The sequence below is a fragment of the Polistes fuscatus genome, unplaced genomic scaffold (genome assembly GCF_010416935.1).
Source record: "Polistes fuscatus isolate 324 unplaced genomic scaffold, CU_Pfus_HIC Scaffold17, whole genome shotgun sequence".
In the NCBI taxonomy this organism is placed as follows: domain Eukaryota; kingdom Metazoa; phylum Arthropoda; class Insecta; order Hymenoptera; family Vespidae; genus Polistes; species Polistes fuscatus.
This window is the reverse complement of record NW_025113075.1, coordinates 3,074,254-3,093,162: the sequence shown is the minus strand read 5'-3', so window position 1 is coordinate 3,093,162 and position 18,909 is coordinate 3,074,254. Positions and strand designations below refer to the sequence as shown.

The following is an 18,909-nucleotide window of genomic DNA, read 5'->3' as shown; positions in this document are numbered from 1 at the left end:
AAGGACAATGTATATATAAATGTTTATGTGATAGGTATAAATTTGACTCGAAGTGGTTTAAACGAGGTCAAAGTGATATCTGCCGAAAATGTAATATCGTCTAGTTCATCCACCGGTTCCAACTCAAAATTGTACAATATAAATGTTACAAACAGTTTAAGCTCAAGCATTGCGAATTTTTGACCTGGAAAATGAGGAACAGACGAATAGAAAAAAGCAATTTTAGGGTAATTTTAGATTTTAACTTCTGCATGAAACATTTACCAATACAGTTTCTCGGTCCAGCACTAAATGGTATGTAGGAGTAGGGATGTCGCCCTTTAATATTTTCCGGTAAAAATCTGTCCGGATCGAAAACATTCGGATTTGGCCAATATTCTGGATTTCTGTGTACGTAATACAAATATACAAAACAAGTAGTACCAGGTGGAATTGAATAATGTTCTGCAAAATAAATACAATTACATAGAAAATAAAACAAAGAATTAACAGTACATAGGCGAAAAGTATACATCTATATGCAAAATATTTTCATACTCAGCCGCATATCATGAAAAAGATGTCGAGAAATTGAAGGAGCGCTTGGATACATACGAAGCGATTCTTTTAAACATCTCTCCAAATACGTAAGCTTTGAAAGTGAGGATATTGTCAAATTATTATCTTCTGCCATAATCGATTTAATCTCGTCTCTTATTTTTTTCTAAAAATTAAATACGTCATTTATTGTTCGTCGTATGAACTATAAAAATCGTTAAATTTAAATAACTTTGTAAGTTTTAATCATTTTTGTCCGAATTCGAGTACAGATGAAACTTACTTTAACTTAATATCGTTATTAATTAGTATTAAAAGCAAGTCACTAGAATTAGTGAAACGATTCAATGATTATTTCTTGAAAAATGTACATAATGGAAAAAATTGTTTCTTTTTCCAATCATATCAGCTGTTTGTTTAAGCAAGTAATATTACCTGGACATCTGTGTGCTTTGCAAAAAGACTCAAAGCAAAAGTCATTGCACTTGCAATAGTGTCGTGACCCTAGAAAATGTTACTTTGTAGAATGTTTCTCCTCTTTTGTTTTCTAAATAAATATATTTACAAATACATACTGCAAACAAGAAAGTATCAACTTCTTCGCGAATTCCTTCCTCATCTATTTGATTATCTTTCCAAGATGCGGCTATAAGCAAATCTAATAAAGAAAGTCTTTTTCTGTATGGCATATCTGTAACATAAAAATTCTATTGACCTTGTTTCTTCAATTATCTTTTTGTCTTATTTAAAAAATGCGAATAATTTCATTGTCCTTCTGCTTACCCTTATTAAAAATGTCATCTTCCTCAATATTCTCATAGATTTGCAAATATTTCCCATTAGTTTGTTTATGAAAACGTTTCCTTTCCGCAATTACCTGGAATAAATGTAAAACTTTTTAAATTTAGATTTTGTTCTCTCGTTAAACGTAGATTTAATTAATTAGTATGAAAGACGTACATTTTTCGAAAAACTGTGCAAAGTTTTTAACACCTTTTTCTGCAGCCTACCAAGTGATGTCAATGCAAATATAGTATCGTAACCGTACCAAGGTCTTACAAGTCTAATGAACAATAAATCACATTCTTTATTCGATCGACTTCTCTTCTTAACAAAACATTATTGAATTACCTATAGACCATAATTTTGCCATATTCATGGACCGCATTAAGATATTCAGATTCCAGCTTGCTTTCTCCTGTCAATTTTGTACCGAAAGCTGTTTCTACAAAAGAGATTTGGCAATTGAAAAACCATTACTAATATTATTAATTATATATTAGAATACATAGAAAATTGTTTTTTTCACTGACGGCATATTGCGTTGAGAGTGTACTGGCTCATAAATGTTCGTAAATCTTTGACAACAGGGTCTCCATCTCCCTCCTTTTTAAGAGATTCGACAAGATTTCGTGATTCCTCATTTAAATTAGTAATATAATATTTAAGGATATTGAAGTGAAATGCAGGTGTTAACATTTTCCGTCGTAAGTGCCATTTTTCACCTGTCAAATTACGTTATATTTAAAATGTTATTTAATCTATTTATAATAATCTATTTTATAAGGCTTTAGGACAAATTGCGTCTTATTCTCTTTTTATTATAAGGATCTTTCTATTTTTAATCGTTATTAAGTACGGACTTGTGCGTCTACATACCGCTCTCGAGTATATACAAGTATTCAAATAGTATATACGTTGAGGTAAAGTTTAACGTACCTTAAGTATACGTCGCATATACAAGGGTTAAATGACCAGTGTCCTTGCGAGGAAACATGGTTCACCCTCTTGTCTAACCGCGTGTGCAAGTTTATGGCTAAACTCATTGACCATTGAAATAAACAATATTTCACCTATTAAAATCGTTAATAACGACTATAGTTTCATTACTCGAACAATAGCTGATACTGAAACAAATCAACCGACTATGGAACCAAAACAATCATCTAACCTTGTATTAAGTTGGTTTATACGAAATGTCGGATTTTAAAGTGAATATATAAAAATGCATGTCTTTTTTTTAAATCTATTTATTTAATCAAAATAAACTCTATTTATTTCAATACACTTTTACCGACGAAATTTTAATGCATAAGTGCCTGTCATATTTAAAACAATGAAAGTCGATTGGCGAAAGATCCGGTGTATAAGTTGGGTACTGCAAAATTTCATATATTAATTCATTTGTAAAAATCGGGTTAGTAATGATAGGCATACATTCAACCCATCCAGCTTATTTCGCTCGGTTAGTTTGTGCGGTTTGTGCACTTTTCCATTTTTTTATCCATTTTTGCCAATTTCAAAAAGATTTCGCAATATTGTTGTATGGTCAACTTTCTTTCTGGAAGCATATTTCCTCGAAAATACAGTAAGATTCTTTTCCATGCATGCTTTCAGAGAATCATTTTTCATAGAAAATTAGGGGCTAATTCGCGGTTTATTTTGTAGGGAAAATTCAACGGACTGAAATTTTTCAAACCATCGATCTTTAACATTATTTTTCCCAAATACCTGATTTATATTGCGTGCAACCTTTGCAGTATTATTGCCAAGTTTATACTCATAAAAATAATACACGAATATATTGGTTGAATTTAAATCCTTACGAAATTTAACAAAAATTATAAAATTAAACACTTTTGAGAAAATTTGCTTTGTTTAAATGTGACTCTAACAATGGACAATATGACTATAAACGAAGTCAAAACGTATTTCTCCTATGTCCTTTTTCATTTTATTATTTAGCATATTTAATTTTACATATATATATTAAAAAGAATATCTTTGTTCATTTTTAAATTGCTTACCGCCATTATTTAATAATCCAGAGGAAAGCCAGGGACTAAGATACTTATAAAAGGTAGCTTTCTCAATATGTTCATTGCTCTTTAATAGTTCCTACGATGAAAATTCACATTTTTTTACTTATATGAATTGATTATATTCGATTAACATTTAATTCTTTGAAGCAAGACATTTTACTCTCATAAATATCCAAGTTTTTTTTATCATTATCTGAGAATTTTTATTCCATAAAATGAATTAGCGAAAATTAAAATTAAACTTTTAGAAATGTAGTTGTAAAAAGATACATCCTGTAATCCTGCCATGCTTTTTTAAAGTAATTTTAAATTTTCGTGCTTGTTTAAAGAATATTCGACTACGTATTTTTTATAGTGAATAAAATGTCACACATTAAGCTATTCTATACTCTAAACAGTAAAATTAATAAAAAAAAAAATAAAACAAAATAAAAAAAATATTTTTTGTTGTTATTTTTAAATAAAATTTACCTGAATATCGTCAGGATCAAGTAGAATTACTATGGAAAAAAAGAAGATCCAAAGCTTGAAAATTGGATAATATTTATTACATACTCTCCAGAACTTCTCATACATATGTTCTATATAATTGGTAATAAGTTATTATTAAATGACAACTTTACCGATTGGGACAAATCACAGTTTTTTGTATAATTCTTAAATAAAAATATTTTAATATTCCTTACCATTTGCAACTTGAAAAAGATACATATTTCCAATTATCGGATATTCGCGAGGTCCTGGAATAAGACTTAAAAATCTTCCCACTCTTCTATATCTTATAACACAATGTAATGCAATTAGAAATAAAATTGTACCTAACAAGATTGAGAGCATCATTCTATCTGGAACATAGACAAAATAAAAAAATAAACTATAAATGTTGCAAAAGCTATTATACGTATTAATCATTATTTTCAAGCTTTAAATTTTTCTAAAGACTTACGTGCTTCTTAATGATTAATCAATTTACCAATTAAATAATTTTATTATTCGTTTCCTTTCTATTAATTAAAGGCACACACATACATACGAACGATCTATAATAGTAAAATGTCAAGAAAATATGTTTAACAATATATTAGGAGAAATTTGCTAAATTGTTAGACTACTAGAACGTTAAATAAAGAATTCCTGAAAAAGAAACGATAATATTTGACAAAATAGTATATAGCTACATTTAATTATAAACTATTGAATTAGACCAATAAACACGATGAGATATTGTCGTTTTTCTTCGATACCTAAACTATCTTATAAAATCAACGATTATTTCAGAGGTTCCAACTTAATATTAGCGTTTTAAAATGTTAATAAATTAGTGCAACATGCACAAAAATAGAAAAGTCCGGTACGTGTAAAACAACAAACTGGAGTGGTATATAAAATATAATGCAGTTGTAAAACAAAACAGTGTCGAGAATCTATAATAAAACAGTACACAACAAACGAAAACAGTAGCGAAAGTAAAAAAATAAATAAACAATTAAATTGTCACGTTAGTATTTGTTGAATAATCCTTAAGTTCAAGACTTTTTTTATAAGTTATTTTTATAAGTTATTACCTTACACTGAGGCCGACACGGATTTTAACGAGCTTTGGTATATTAGTAGTATACTTTGAGGTTGTTATCATGGTAAAGTATTTTGTCCTAACGCTCAACCATTTTTGTCTCCTTTTTCATCCAAAAAGGAGACAAAAAACTGCCTACAAATTACAGGGGAATAAATCTTTTAAACACTTCACTGAAACTAACAACAAAGATTATAACGAATAAAATTAACAGCTTAACGAATCTAGAAGACGAACAGCAGGGATTCAGATCAGGCAGATCGTGCACAGACGCGGTTTTCATCATAAGACAGATAACAGAAAAATCAATTGAATACAACAGACCAGCATACGTGTGTTTCATTGATTTGGAAAAGGCATTCGACCGTGTGCAGTTAAAGGATGTTATACACCTCCTTTATAACCGGCAAATTCCGAATAATCTTATCAAGACCATAGAGAACATCTATAGAAACAATAAGATCCAAGCAAAGATAAATGGTGCCTTGACTGAACCGATTGATGCAGGTCGTGGTATCCGACAAGGGGATTCCCTAAGCCCCCTGCTTTTTAACATCATTATGGACGAAATAATAAGAAACGTAAGACTGCTAAAAGGATATAAAATGGGCAACGAAGAAATAACCATCCTATGCTACGCTGTATTAGTGGCCGAAAATGAGGATGATCTACAACGTCTACTACACCGATTTAACTGCATAGCCAAATCATTCAATATGAAGATATCGGCCCAGAAAACTAAATGTATGACAACGTCAAAGACACCGTTAAGGTGCAAACTGGAAATTGAAGGGAAGATTATTCAGCAGGAAATAAGATTTAAGTACCTAGGAATAGAAATCTCAGGGTATGGTGATGTTGAAGCAGAGGTAAGAGAACAGACAATGAAGGCATCCAGAATAGCGGGTTGTTTGAATGACACAATATGGCGAAACAAAAACATAGACATAGAGACCAAAGCAAAAATCTACAAGGCAACGGTTAGACCTATTATGTCATATACCGCAGAAACTCGACCAGACACAGCGAAAACGAAACAGTTACTAAAGACAACCGAAATGAGAGTTCTTCGCAGAATAGTTGGAAAAACACTACTGGACCGAGAGAGAAGTGAAGATATAAGAAGAACATGCAAAGTAGAGAACATTAACGAATGGATACTAAAAAAAAAAAAAAGAATGGAACGAACATATTAGCAGAATGGACAACAGAAGAATCGTCAGAATTGCACGGGATAAGTCACCGGTTGGCCGCAGAAGTACGGGGCGCCCACGAAAACGATTGTGCGACAATTTAACAGTGCAATAGGCAGAAAAACGTCGTTACGAAACAGGCAACTTGCCTAAACTAAAGAATGAAGAAAAAGAGAAGAAGCTCAACCATTTTTGAGAAAAAAGCTTTTGAAGTTTTGGTTTTTGTTGTATATATGTTTATATTATCTTAAATTCGACCGTCTTTCAAGTGGCGCGCTAACGTATCTAGTAGCGTTCTCGCTTCTCGTGCCGCTAGTTAGCGTTCGATCCTTAATGGGGAAAGTTTTTTTTAATAATTTTTTTCTCTCTGTTTCCAAATAATTTTTTCATATTTTTTAATTTTTAAATATATATAGGAAAGAAAAAATTATTTATTACAAAAAATTAGAAATAATAAATTTTTTCACATCTCGCGCAATTAATAAAAGATGACTTGTTACATGAACAACGGTTTTTTAAAAGATTTGTTGAAAAACAAACCTGATTAACGTTTAAAAATATTTCTCTTTCATTTGGTTTTAATAATTTCAAAGCGTACCATGCATATCGATTCATTTTATGAAAAATTTTTTATGACAATTGACGATGGACTATTGATTGTATCTTGATACAATCTTCACGAGAGATAAATCTTCATTTATCTATTTTCATATACCTGTTAAAAAATAAAATGTTAATTATAATTCAAGAATTAAATTTTCCTTTATTATTATCGCAAGATGTGAAAAAATTTATTATTTCTAATCTTTTTGTAATAAATAATTTTTTCTTTCCTGTATATATTTAAAAATTAAAAAATATGAAAAGATAATATGAAAACAGACAGAAAAAATTATCAAAAAAAAACTGGTGTGTGTACTTATGTACGCACGTAAGAAGTTATGCTTCTTTTGCGTACCAAAACGAATATAACCTCAATAACCTCAAAAATAACTTCAAAAAACAACTTCAAAGAAAAAAAAAATAACTTAAAAAAAAAAAATAATAATAATAATTATATATATAAATATATATAAGAAAAAATAAAAAAAAGAAAAAGAAAATATCAACATATAGATATCAGTCCACACTAAATATAAGAGAGATATATCGAATTACTTCATGCGTCAACAGCCATGGGGCGGTTATAGCATTAGTTCTCGCTCGATCATTTAAGTAAAGCGGCGCTGAGTACGATTAGTATTTTGATGGGTGACCCGCTTGAGAAAAAAAGGGGGAAGAAGAAAAGAAGACAACTTCATGCCGTATACTTGAAATCGCTTTGCCGCGCGTCTCAAATACCGACAAACTTCATGGTGTCGTTTTTCCAGACGCTCGGAACAAAATCACTCCCCATTACATTGTTTCCCAACGCGCCAAAAAAAGTATAACTCCAAAAAAAGTGAAAGGTGCGCACAGAAAACGTAACCGAGGTCATTCGATCACTAAATTATACTTTTCATATTTTTTTCATACCGCGCGCCTTATATAAGAAACTGATTCTTAATGAGTAAACTCCAAAAACCTGTTTTTAATTATGAAGTATTACGTCCAACCAAGACTCGATAATATATGTATCATTTTTTTCTGGCATATTATTTCAAATAATACATTTCTCACTATTGTGAAAAAAAAAGTAAAGATTTGAAATAGGAATTAAAATTTTAGTAAATAGAACATTGTAAAGCCAGAGACGACGACGTTTACCTGTTTCAAATCCTGAAAACGCGTACGAAAGTAAAAAATGTAGTTTAATTTCATTGAAAATTGTAACTCATATATATAAGGCGTTTCGAGGTCGCTGAATTCGAATCTAATATTATTTTGTTAAAAAACAGAAATGCGGACAAAAATTGAAAGATAAATCAATAATTATGATGATTTTTTAATTTCTTTTTCGTGTTTTATGTTTTAATAGAATTTTTTCTTTAAAATTATCTATTTATATTTCATTCGCTTGTAATGTTTTTTTTATTTACAATTACACAAAATAGTGAAAAAAGTATAAAGTCACTACGGTTGTGCGATATCGTAAGAAATCCTACATAAAAACTGAAAATGCAGCTAAAAGCACCTAATTTTGTAATCATTTATCAGGTAGAGGTTCAATGAACATTTAAATATCAAGGAGAGTGTAGAATGCAGCGGTAGGTGACTAATTGCATCAATTAGTGACTATAATCTTTTTTTATGTAAATTTCTAAATGTCGAATGTAATTAAGTCTATATTTATATGTTGAAATCGGACAAATATTAATTACATTATGCGCGTTTAAACAGACCGTAATTTTCGGGGCGCATCTAATCGTAAATGAGTTTATACCATTAATTTACTGGTGTGCATAGTCATTTACTTATAAAAAACCGATAATAAAGACGTTAAGGGGTCCACCATAGATATTTCCATGGTTAAAACTTTAAAGAAAAACTTGATTTTTTGACTTTTTGCACGTTTTCAGGATTTCGAACCAATATGCATCGCCTAAAAAGTTTTACATAAAAAAAAAACACATGCACAAACTAATAATGATTATTAATAGGATAACACAGAGACGAATGAACTGTTTGAGTCCCAGACGGTATTGTAAAAACATTGTCGAAGAATCCCAAACGGCGCGATCGCGCTTTCCCTATATATGTACGAAAATACCCAAGCAGCGCGATAGCGCTTGTTTAATTTTATGTCGAAAAATACCAAGCGACGTAATAGCGCTTCTTGTGTGTGATAGGTAACGTGATTCTCGTGTTTTTTTTTATGTCAAATGACTTTATGTCAAATATTATTTTTGAAATTGAGCGTCAGTGGATGAATGAAAAACAATCACATAGTTTTATAAAAGAAAAAAAATTTGGATTAGAAAAGTTGCCAGGCCGTAATTTGCGACAATGTGTCGTCTGTAGCACCAAAAATGTAATAAAAAGATCGCATTTAATTTGCGCTCAATGTAAAAAAGGAATTCATCCAGTATGTTTTAATAAACACCAATGTTACAAATCATAATGTATTTAAATTGTTTATTACTAAATATTTCAAGTTTGTTCGACAAAAATTATAGAAAAAACTACACCAAAATAAAAATTTTTATCTTGTAATATATTATTGCATTATTATAGTACTATTTCACCTATTGTAAAATGTACTATTTACGTTAAAAGAAACTGTGATCTACTTGCGTCAGTAAGTCTGAGCGCTCGACTTCGACAATACGTAACGCACCGTCAGTTGTCCACAATGCTCGAAATGTGCTGGGTTTTCTCGACATAAAATCTGAACAGCGCGATCGCGCTGCTTGGGATTCAAACGGTTAAAGAAACAAAAAGAAAAACTATCGGTATTGAAAATGAATAGAGATATCTTTTACTTACTTCGTATTTAAATAAACACATTACGAGAAAAAGAAAAACGTACGAAAAAATAAATAAATTTAATACTTACAAGCACTCTCGTCTTATTGCACAATAGCAATAAAAATTTCAATAATTCACAATGAAGTTTAAATCGATGGGTCCTGTAATTTTGTTCAGTCACCTGATAACTGTGAGTAAGAGAGAAAGAAAAATGAAACAATTAAGATAAGAAGTAACTCAGGAGAATGTTATTCGAAAAATAGTTGTTTTTTGAGCTGAACACGTAGCGAACTGAACGTGGAACAGATTGTTATTTATATTTATATAATTAAACCAAACCAGTTTCCCTCCTTTATTCGCATTTTTTAATTTTTTTTTTACGAATGAGAGGAGATGAAAGTTTGGACAAGCGGATAGGTCATGGTTACCCACATCAGCGAATATAAAATACCAGCAGTTTTTTGTATAACAAGAACAAGAATGGCACCTGAGCGTCAGGAAAAGAAATCTGAGTCCACCTTACTATATTAGGGAATATCGAAGTGTTGTTATTCGCACTTCCCCACTCTTTAAACTATTGCTAATGACGTCCTCCTGGGTCCATTAGCAAGACCTTTCGTCCTATTCTTCCACTGTACTCCTACGACGACACATCTTACAAGGGGACCTTACACTGGGACCCCCACAGATCTTAACGAGCTTTGGTGTATTAGTAGTATACTTTTAGGGTGTTATCGTGGTAAAGGGTTTTTTCAAAATGCGCAGTCGTTTTTGAGAAAAAAGGTTTTAAAGTTTTGACTTTTGTAGTATATATGTTTAAATTATTTTTTAATTTTGCCTGTGTATCAAGTACGCGATAGCGTCAGTAGTAGCGTTCTCGCTTCTCGCGCATTTAGTCAATGTTCGATCCTTCGTGGGGGAAGTTTTTTTTATTAATTTTTTTTCTTTCTGTTTTCTAATTTTTTTTCATATTTATTAATTTTTATATATATACAGGAAAGAGAAAATTATTTATTACAAAAAAATTAGAAATAATAAATTTTTTAAAATCTTGCGCAAATAATAAAGGATAATTGATTACTTGAATTACAGTTAACATTTTATTTTTAACATGTATATAAAAATAAATAAATCTTCAATATACTAACAAACAACAATCGTATATATTCTATTCATTAACAATTTCATATATAATTTTTTTATATCTACGAGTTTTTTAACATTTATTTTACATCTATTATTATTTAATACACGCAGGTTCCAGAGTGATAGTTATTGTAAAAGCATTCAAAACAATAAATTTTTTCACATCTCGCGCAATTAATGAAAGATGACTTGTTACATAAACAACGACTTTTTAAAAGATCCGTTGGAAAACAAACCTGATGAACGTTTAAAAATATTTCTCTTTCATTTGGTTTTAATAAGGCATTAATTTAATATTATATCTACATGAAATTTTTAATGATTAGAATATATACGAATGTTATTTGTTAGTATATTGAAGATTTATTTATTTTTATATACATGTTAAAAAATAAAATGTTAACTGTAATTCAAGTAATCAATTTTCCTTTATTATTTGCGCAAGATTTTAAAAAATTTATTATTTCTAATTTTTTTTGTAATAAATAATTTTCTCTTTCCTGTATATATAAAAATTAATAAATATGAAAAAAAATTAGAAAACAGAAAGAAAAAAAATTAATAATAAAAATTTTCCCCACGAAGGATCGAACACTGACTAACCGCGCGAGAAGCGAGAACGCTACTACTGACGCTAGGCCAGTCAACGCGGGCCAAACCCGGAACTTTTCTTGTTTATGCTTCAAAATTTGATCTATGGATAAGTTGACGACGCTGAATCGAATGGTGCTAATTATAATAAAATCAGCAACCGGCATCTTGGGGAAAAAGGGTAAAAAAGGGTAAAATATAGCCTTATCTTAGAATCTAGGCATTTAATCGAAAAAAGTTTCAAACAAAAGTTGTAGAGAATTAAAATATACATAAAAAATGTTCTATGAGTTATCTTCGTATTTTCAAAAATAAGCGAATAAAATTGGATTGAAGATGGGAACAAAATTTTAAGAGTGGGAGAAAGCAAGCTTATCCCTCCGTCGCGTTTTACACGCGAGCGAGCTAGTATGCGTGCGAGCGTCCGTGTGCACTAATACACAAACGAAGGATCTTCGGCAATCTTCGGGACTCTCGGTCTTCGATGAAAGTGCGAGTGAGAGAACAAACCAATATTTCTCTCTTTTATTTATCATGTGATAACGAGTATTATTGTCCTTGGCCATCGATTGTTGAGCCTTCTGATATTTCTCTTTTTATATTTTTTCTTTCGGTAGCGAGAATTTTACGTCTTGGCCATCGAGCGTCGAGCGTTTTGTATACGAGTGCGAGTGAGAAAGAAAACCGATATTTCTCTCTTTCTATTTTTTCTTTCGGTAGCGAGAATTTTTCGTTTTGGCCATCGTGCGTCGAGCGTTTTGTATATCTATATATATCGGCGTATAAGCGCGGCATTTTTAAATCGAATCTTGATGCTTATGGCACGCCGTTTCTTTATTTATTGTCAAAAATAATGAACCTTGAGTAAAAAAAAAAATAATTCATTTTAACAGAAACTATTATTATTTAGTTGAGAGTAAAAATAATGAATTAATTTTGTGTCTCGCCATAAAATTAATTAGAATAATTAATTGATATAAATTCTTTGTCTCACAAAAATTTATTTGTATATCAAATTGAATACGTATTCTTTTTAAGACGAAATTTAAAATTTAAATATTTTTCCTATTAAATTATTTATTTTATAAAATTCTAAATTACTGACTTTTTGTCTCGTAAAAATTTATTAGTGTATCAAATTAAATACATATTTGAAAAAGAAGAATTTTATATCCACACATAAAACTAATTCAAGATATATATGAAAGGATATTCTAAAAACGTGGAATTTATTTTTTGTCTACACATAATTTTAATTCATTTTTATTATGTTATAAGAAAACAGTAATGCATTCTGATTCATCTTCGAAGTCTTAAGAATTCTACGAAAAAAATTGAACAATTACCAAGTGGTGCGTTAGCGTAAGTAGTAACGTCTTCGCTTCTCGCGCTGGTTTATTAACGTTCGATTCTTCGTGGGGGAATTATTTTTTTTATAAGTTTTTCTATCCTTAACAAGGAGACGATCAGTGAGTCTCACCTCAGATTTTTTTTAAATTTTGCACTAACGATATAAATTTTATTAGGAAATCAACATTATTACGCGAGTAATAAAATTACCAATTATAAATTAAATAATATCCAATAAATAAAAAAAATTATTTTTAACGTGTCGAAACGATACAGTTTTTAGGATGATATTTACAGGATGAATTTGTAATTTAAGTAATAAACTTCCTTTATTTGTGCAGGATGTAAAAAAATTTATTGCTTTTAATTTTTTTGTAATAATTTTAATTTTTTTTCTATATATAATTAGAAATTAGGAAATGTAAAAATAATTTATATAACCTAAGGATAGAAAAACTTATAAAAAAAATAATTCCGCCACGAAGAATCGAACGTTAATAAACCAGCGCGAGAAGCGAAGACGTTACTACTTACGCTAACGCACCACTTGGTAATTGTTCAATTTTTTTCGTAGAATTCTTAAGACTTCGAAGATGAATCAGAATGCATTACTGTTTTCTTATAACATAATAAAAATGAATTAAAATTATGTATAGACAAAAAATAAATTCCACGTTTTTAGAATATCCTTTCATATATATCTTGAATTAGTTTTATGTGTGGATATAAAATTCTTCTTTTTCAAATATGTATTTAATTTGATACACTAATAAATTTTTACGAGACAAAAAGTCAGTAATTTAGAATTTTATAAAATAAATAATTTAATAGGAAAAATATTTAAATTTTAAATTTCGTCTTAAAAAGAATACGTATTCAATTTGATATACAAATAAATTTTTGTGAGACAAAGAATTTACATCAATTAATTATTCTAATTAATTTTATGGCGAGACACAAAATTAATTCATTATTTTTACTCTCAACTAAATAATAATAGTTTCTGTTAAAATGAATTATTTTTTTTTTTACTCAAGGTTCATTATTTTTGACAATAAATAAAGAAACGGCGTGCCATAAGCATCAAGATTCGATTTAAAAATGCCGCGCTTATACGCCGATATATATAGATATACAAAACGCTCGACGCACGATGGCCAAAACGAAAAATTCTCGCTACCGAAAGAAAAAATAGAAAGAGAGAAATATCGGTTTTCTTTCTCACTCGCACTCGTATACAAAACGCTCGACGCTCGATGGCCAAGACGTAAAATTCTCGCTACCGAAAGAAAAAATATAAAAAGAGAAATATCAGAAGGCTCAACAATCGATGGCCAAGGACAATAATACTCGTTATCACATGATAAATAAAAAGAGAGAAATATTGGTTTGTTCTCTCACTCGCACTTTCATCGAAGACCGAGAGTCCCGAAGATTGCCGAAGATCCTTCGTTTGTGTATTAGTGCACACGGACGCTCGCACGCATACTAGCTCGCTCGCGTGTAAAACGCGACGGAGGGATAAGCTTGCTTTCTCCCACTCTTAAAATTTTGTTCCCATCTTCAATCCAATTTTATTCGCTTATTTTTGAAAATACGAAGATAACTCATAGAACATTTTTTATGTATATTTTAATTCTCTACAACTTTTGTTTGAAACTTTTTTCGATTAAATGCCTAGATTCTAAGATAAGGCTATATTTTACCCTTTTTTACCCTTTTTCCCCAAGATGCCGGTTGCTGATTTTATTAAATTAGCACCATTCGATTCAGCGTCGTCAACTTACCCTTAGATCAAATTTTGAAGCATAAACAAGAAAAGTTCCGGGTTTGGCCCGCGTTGACTGGCCTACTAACGCTTACTTGATACACAGTTGAAATTAAAAGAATTTAAACATATATACTACAAAAGTCAAAGCTTTAAAACCATTTTTCTCAAAAACGACTGCGCATTTTGAAAATACCCTTCACCACAATAACACCCTAAAAGTATACTACTAATATACCAAAGCTCGTTAAGATCTGTGGGGGTCCCAGTGTAAGGTCCCCTTGTTAGACAATCAACGAAGACCAACCAAACAAAGAAAGAGAAAACGAGCGAAAGGTCAGCAACGTGTCCAATCTTTGGTTAAACACTACTAATTATTATATTTAATTAACAACCAGGGTTTTTATGTCGCAAGAATTTTCCCTGACGACCCAATAAAGTATTATACTTTCTATTGGCTCAACCGCGTGTTTTGTTTTTTATTTTAATTTAACCCATTATGTTCCTCATCATTAGTTTATCACAATCTCCAGAGGACTCCATGTTGGATAAATTTAAAAATACACAAACGTTGTTGATAGTGGAATGGGAGATAGAAAAAAATAATCAGAAAAAGACATTTAGGTGCAGACAATTGCAGAGGAACACATTTCAACGAACGAGCTACAACAAGAGAGACAAGGATATGCACAAAGCTGAAACAATTAATGTAAGTATTTACAAAAAGAAGGAAGTAAGGGAAGATTAGGTTTAAAGTGATAACAAATTGTGCAAGCTTAGAAAAACCAAGCAAGTTTTATTTAGGTAATGAGAAAAGGAATTGTAGATTATGTAGGAAAGAAAAAGATAATAAAAATATTAGTAGAGAAAGATTGGAAAAATAAAAATATAGGGAACAGACATAAGACAGATTTTAGGAGAAGAAGGGAAAGTGGAATGCAAATTTCTTTTGAATGATCAAAATAAGCATGTTCATTGATAAATAATTCTTCAAAAACACTATGATATTTTTGTTAAACTACTTTTATTAAAAATTTAATTTCTTATCTTACCTGTCAAAAAAAAAACTGTTTTAAACTATAAAAAGCATTAATACCTCGTTTTCAAAGAAACAAATTTTCAAGAAAGTTCAAGCGTTAGTGTGTGTATTATTACTATTTATTGAAGATAAAATATTTAATGCGATTATTAATACCTTCCAATAATGTTTACTTGTTAAGATAATACGCGGTTTTTTATTAGATACAGTAACTATTGCGCTATCATTGCCATGATTGGTCGTTCTATTTCACTAACGCCTGTATGTCCCTTAAATCAATGTTAAATAGGATGAGGTGGCATGATACACATCACGATATTTCATGAATTCAATAACAACAAAATATATTGATAAAGTAACAGGACTTCGTGGCTCAAGTGGTAGAGCGTTCTTTGGGTTTGCGAAAGATCCTGGGTTCGAATCCCGGGCCCTCTCTCGATTTGTTAAACAATTGAAGCTTCGAATTTATTGGGAGAGTTCTTCGAACGAACAAAATGCGTCAGGGTTGCGTCACTAAATAATATATTGATAAAGTAATGTTGCCAAAAAATTGTTTGATAATAATTGCTGCATGTACGATCGATAATGGTTTTAGGAAGATCTCTTTTTAAGTTACAACTGCAATGCTTATAACTTGCATCTACTTGTAAACTTATTTTGTTAGTTTGATTTTAGAATACAATTGTTTTAATGTCGCAGTGCAACTGTTCGTTACTGATGTTTTAGTACCACAACTGTGGTACGATTTAATGCACTTATATATGCAGGATCGCTTACGAATCCAATAGAATGATATTTTCACCAAAAAGGCGTTTAAAAAGAAAAGGAAACTTTTCGATTAGTCCTACACGTGAGAGTTTCTTTCTACCAATATTAAGGTAACGAAACATTATGTCCTTGAACGAGTTGGCCGAAATATAATTCAGGAGAAAAAACAAGACATTATCGGCTTGATAATTTCCTCTACGTATTGTCGTATGATTGTAAAACTTGAGATCGAATATTTTCCTCACTTTATGGTGGAACACTCACGCGTAGCCCTCCTCATATCTTTATTCCGTCAGAAATAAATCTATTCTAAGGCTGTATTTTTTAATATTCCCTCAAAAAATAACAACTCTAGATATATTATTACAGTTTTATGTTAGAGCGGTAAGAGGGTTCCAATATTTACTTATTTATTTTTTTGTTTACGGGATAAACCCATTGGTACAAAAAATGTTTACGGAAGTGTTAAAGTAAAAACAACAGGAAAAAGAACTGATGTGTGTACTTATGTACGCACGTAAGAAGTTATACTTCTTTGGCATATCAAAGCGAGTATAACCTCAATAACCTCAAAAATAACTTCAAAAAAATAATTATTATATTAGGTGTACAAATAAGTTTCCGCCGTTTTAATGTAGATAGCACGGCGCGGAGTTTCCGTTTACTTTCGCAAATGATATCCTGCTTAAAAATTAGTTTGGACGTTTAAGAACAACATAACCTATTAATATTATTGATTTCATATTGATAAAATATAATTTTTTTTAGTTGAATATGTCCAAATTTGAGCCAAATAAGCGTCATTTGCGGGAAATATTAGTTTACTTCTTTAATATAAAGAAATTTGCTGCTGAGGCGCATCGATTGCTCGTAGAAGCATATGGTGAGACTGCTTTGAGTGAGAGAACGTGTCGTGAGTGGTTTCAAAAGTTTAAAAACGGTGATTTCGACGTAGAAGACAAAGATCGCAGTGGAAGGCCAAAAATTTACGAGGATGCAGAATTGGAGGAAATATTGGAGGAAGATTCATCTCAAACACAAAAAGAACTTTCTGTAACATTAGAAGTCACTCAGCAAGCAGTCTCACATCGTTTAAAATCATTAGGAATGATTAATAAACAAGGAAATTGGGTTCCGTACGAATTAAAGTCGAGAGATATTGAACGCCGATTATGCTTAAGTGAAATACTGCTTGCTAGACATAAAAAAAAGGGTTTTTTACATCGTATCATCACTGGTGACGAGAAATGGATACATTATGATAATCCAAAAAGAAGAAAATCATGGGGATTACCAAGCCATGCGTCAACATCAACAGCAAAACCGAATATTCACGGAAAAAAACTCATGCTGTGTATTTGGTGGGATCAGCTGGGTGTAGTGTATTATGAGTTGCTTAATCCGAGCGAAACAATCACCGGAGCCCTCTATCGAACACAATTAATGAGATTGAGCCGAGCTCTGAAGGAAAAACGCCCTCAATACTATTCTAGACACGAAAAAATTATTCTCCTGCATGACAATGCTCGTCCACATGTAGCGGCTCCCGTGAAAAAGTATTTGGAAACACTTGATTGGGAAGTGTTACCCCACCCGCCGTATTCACCAGACATTGCACCGTCCGATTATCACCTATTTCGGTCCATGGCACATGCTCTGTCGGAGCAGCGGTTCAAATCATATGAAGATACCAAAAATTGGGTTGATTCGTGGATAGCCTCCAAAGACAAGGAGTTCTTCCGACGTGGGATCCGAATGTTGCCTGAGAGATGGGAAAAAGTCATTGCAAGTGATGGACAGTATTTTAAATAACCTTAAAATTACCATTCTTCTAGAATAAATACTTAATTTTTAATAAAAAACGGCGGAAACTTATTTGTACACCTAATATTATTATTATTTGTTTATTAATTTTCTTTTTACATAGAATATAATTGATAAAGAAACCTGTTCCCCCCTTCCTGCTTGATGATCGATAATATTCGCTAATGTAAGCCAATTATTTTTCTTTTATTATTATATTTTTATTTATTTATTTATTTATTTATTTAGTTTTATAAATATATAGCGTGACCAGGTAAAAAGGGGGAGGATTGGAAGTATGAGAAGATAAGCTATTAATTATTATTACTTATTTATTTATTTAACAAAACATAGAAAGGAAACATATTTTCAATCGATCGATATATATATATAAGAAAGAATAAAAAAAAAATATCAAAATATAGATATCAGTCCACATTAAATATAAGGGAGATATATGGAATAACTTTATTCGTCAACGGTCATGGCGCGGTTGCAGCATCAAATCAGTTCGATCATTTTAAGTCAAGCAGCGCAGAGTACGATTAGTATTTGGATGGGTGACCCGCTTGAGAAAAAAAGGGGAAGAAGAAGAAAAAACAACTTCTTGCCGCATACTTGAAATCGCTTTGCCGCGCGTCGTAAATACCGACAAACTTCGTGGTGTCGATTTTTCCATGCGCTGGGAAAAAAATCATTCCCATCACATTTTCCCAAACGCACCAAAAGAAGTATAACTTCAAAAAATTAATAATAAAAAAAGGAATAAACAAAACTAATAATAAATAATATATATATATACATATATACAGATAAGAAGTAATAAATGTAGTAAAATAATAAATAACAAATAACGAAATTCACAATGAATTTAAGCCGAATCACATTTTTTTATAAATTTTACAGAGATTTTAAACAATATTTAATAGAAG

The 18,909-nt window shown here is 30.8% G+C and overlaps 1 protein-coding gene across 1 annotated transcript; it reads right to left on the bottom strand.

Annotated features, from left to right (window-relative positions):
* Positions 1–23: 23 nt before the first annotated feature.
* On the bottom strand, positions 24–14,910 carry LOC122515356 (cytochrome P450 4C1-like). Its single transcript, XM_043632671.1, has 13 exons — positions 14,862–14,910; positions 4,046–4,204; positions 3,831–3,940; positions 3,345–3,435; positions 1,851–2,042; positions 1,669–1,762; positions 1,498–1,600; positions 1,321–1,414; positions 1,113–1,228; positions 973–1,041; positions 538–703; positions 265–444; positions 24–184 (listed from the first exon to the last, which is right to left on the bottom strand). Exons 1-13 carry the CDS (start codon positions 14,908–14,910, stop codon positions 24–26), a joined length of 1,584 nt encoding a protein of 527 aa, XP_043488606.1.
* Positions 14,911–18,909: the final 3,999 nt, after the last annotated feature.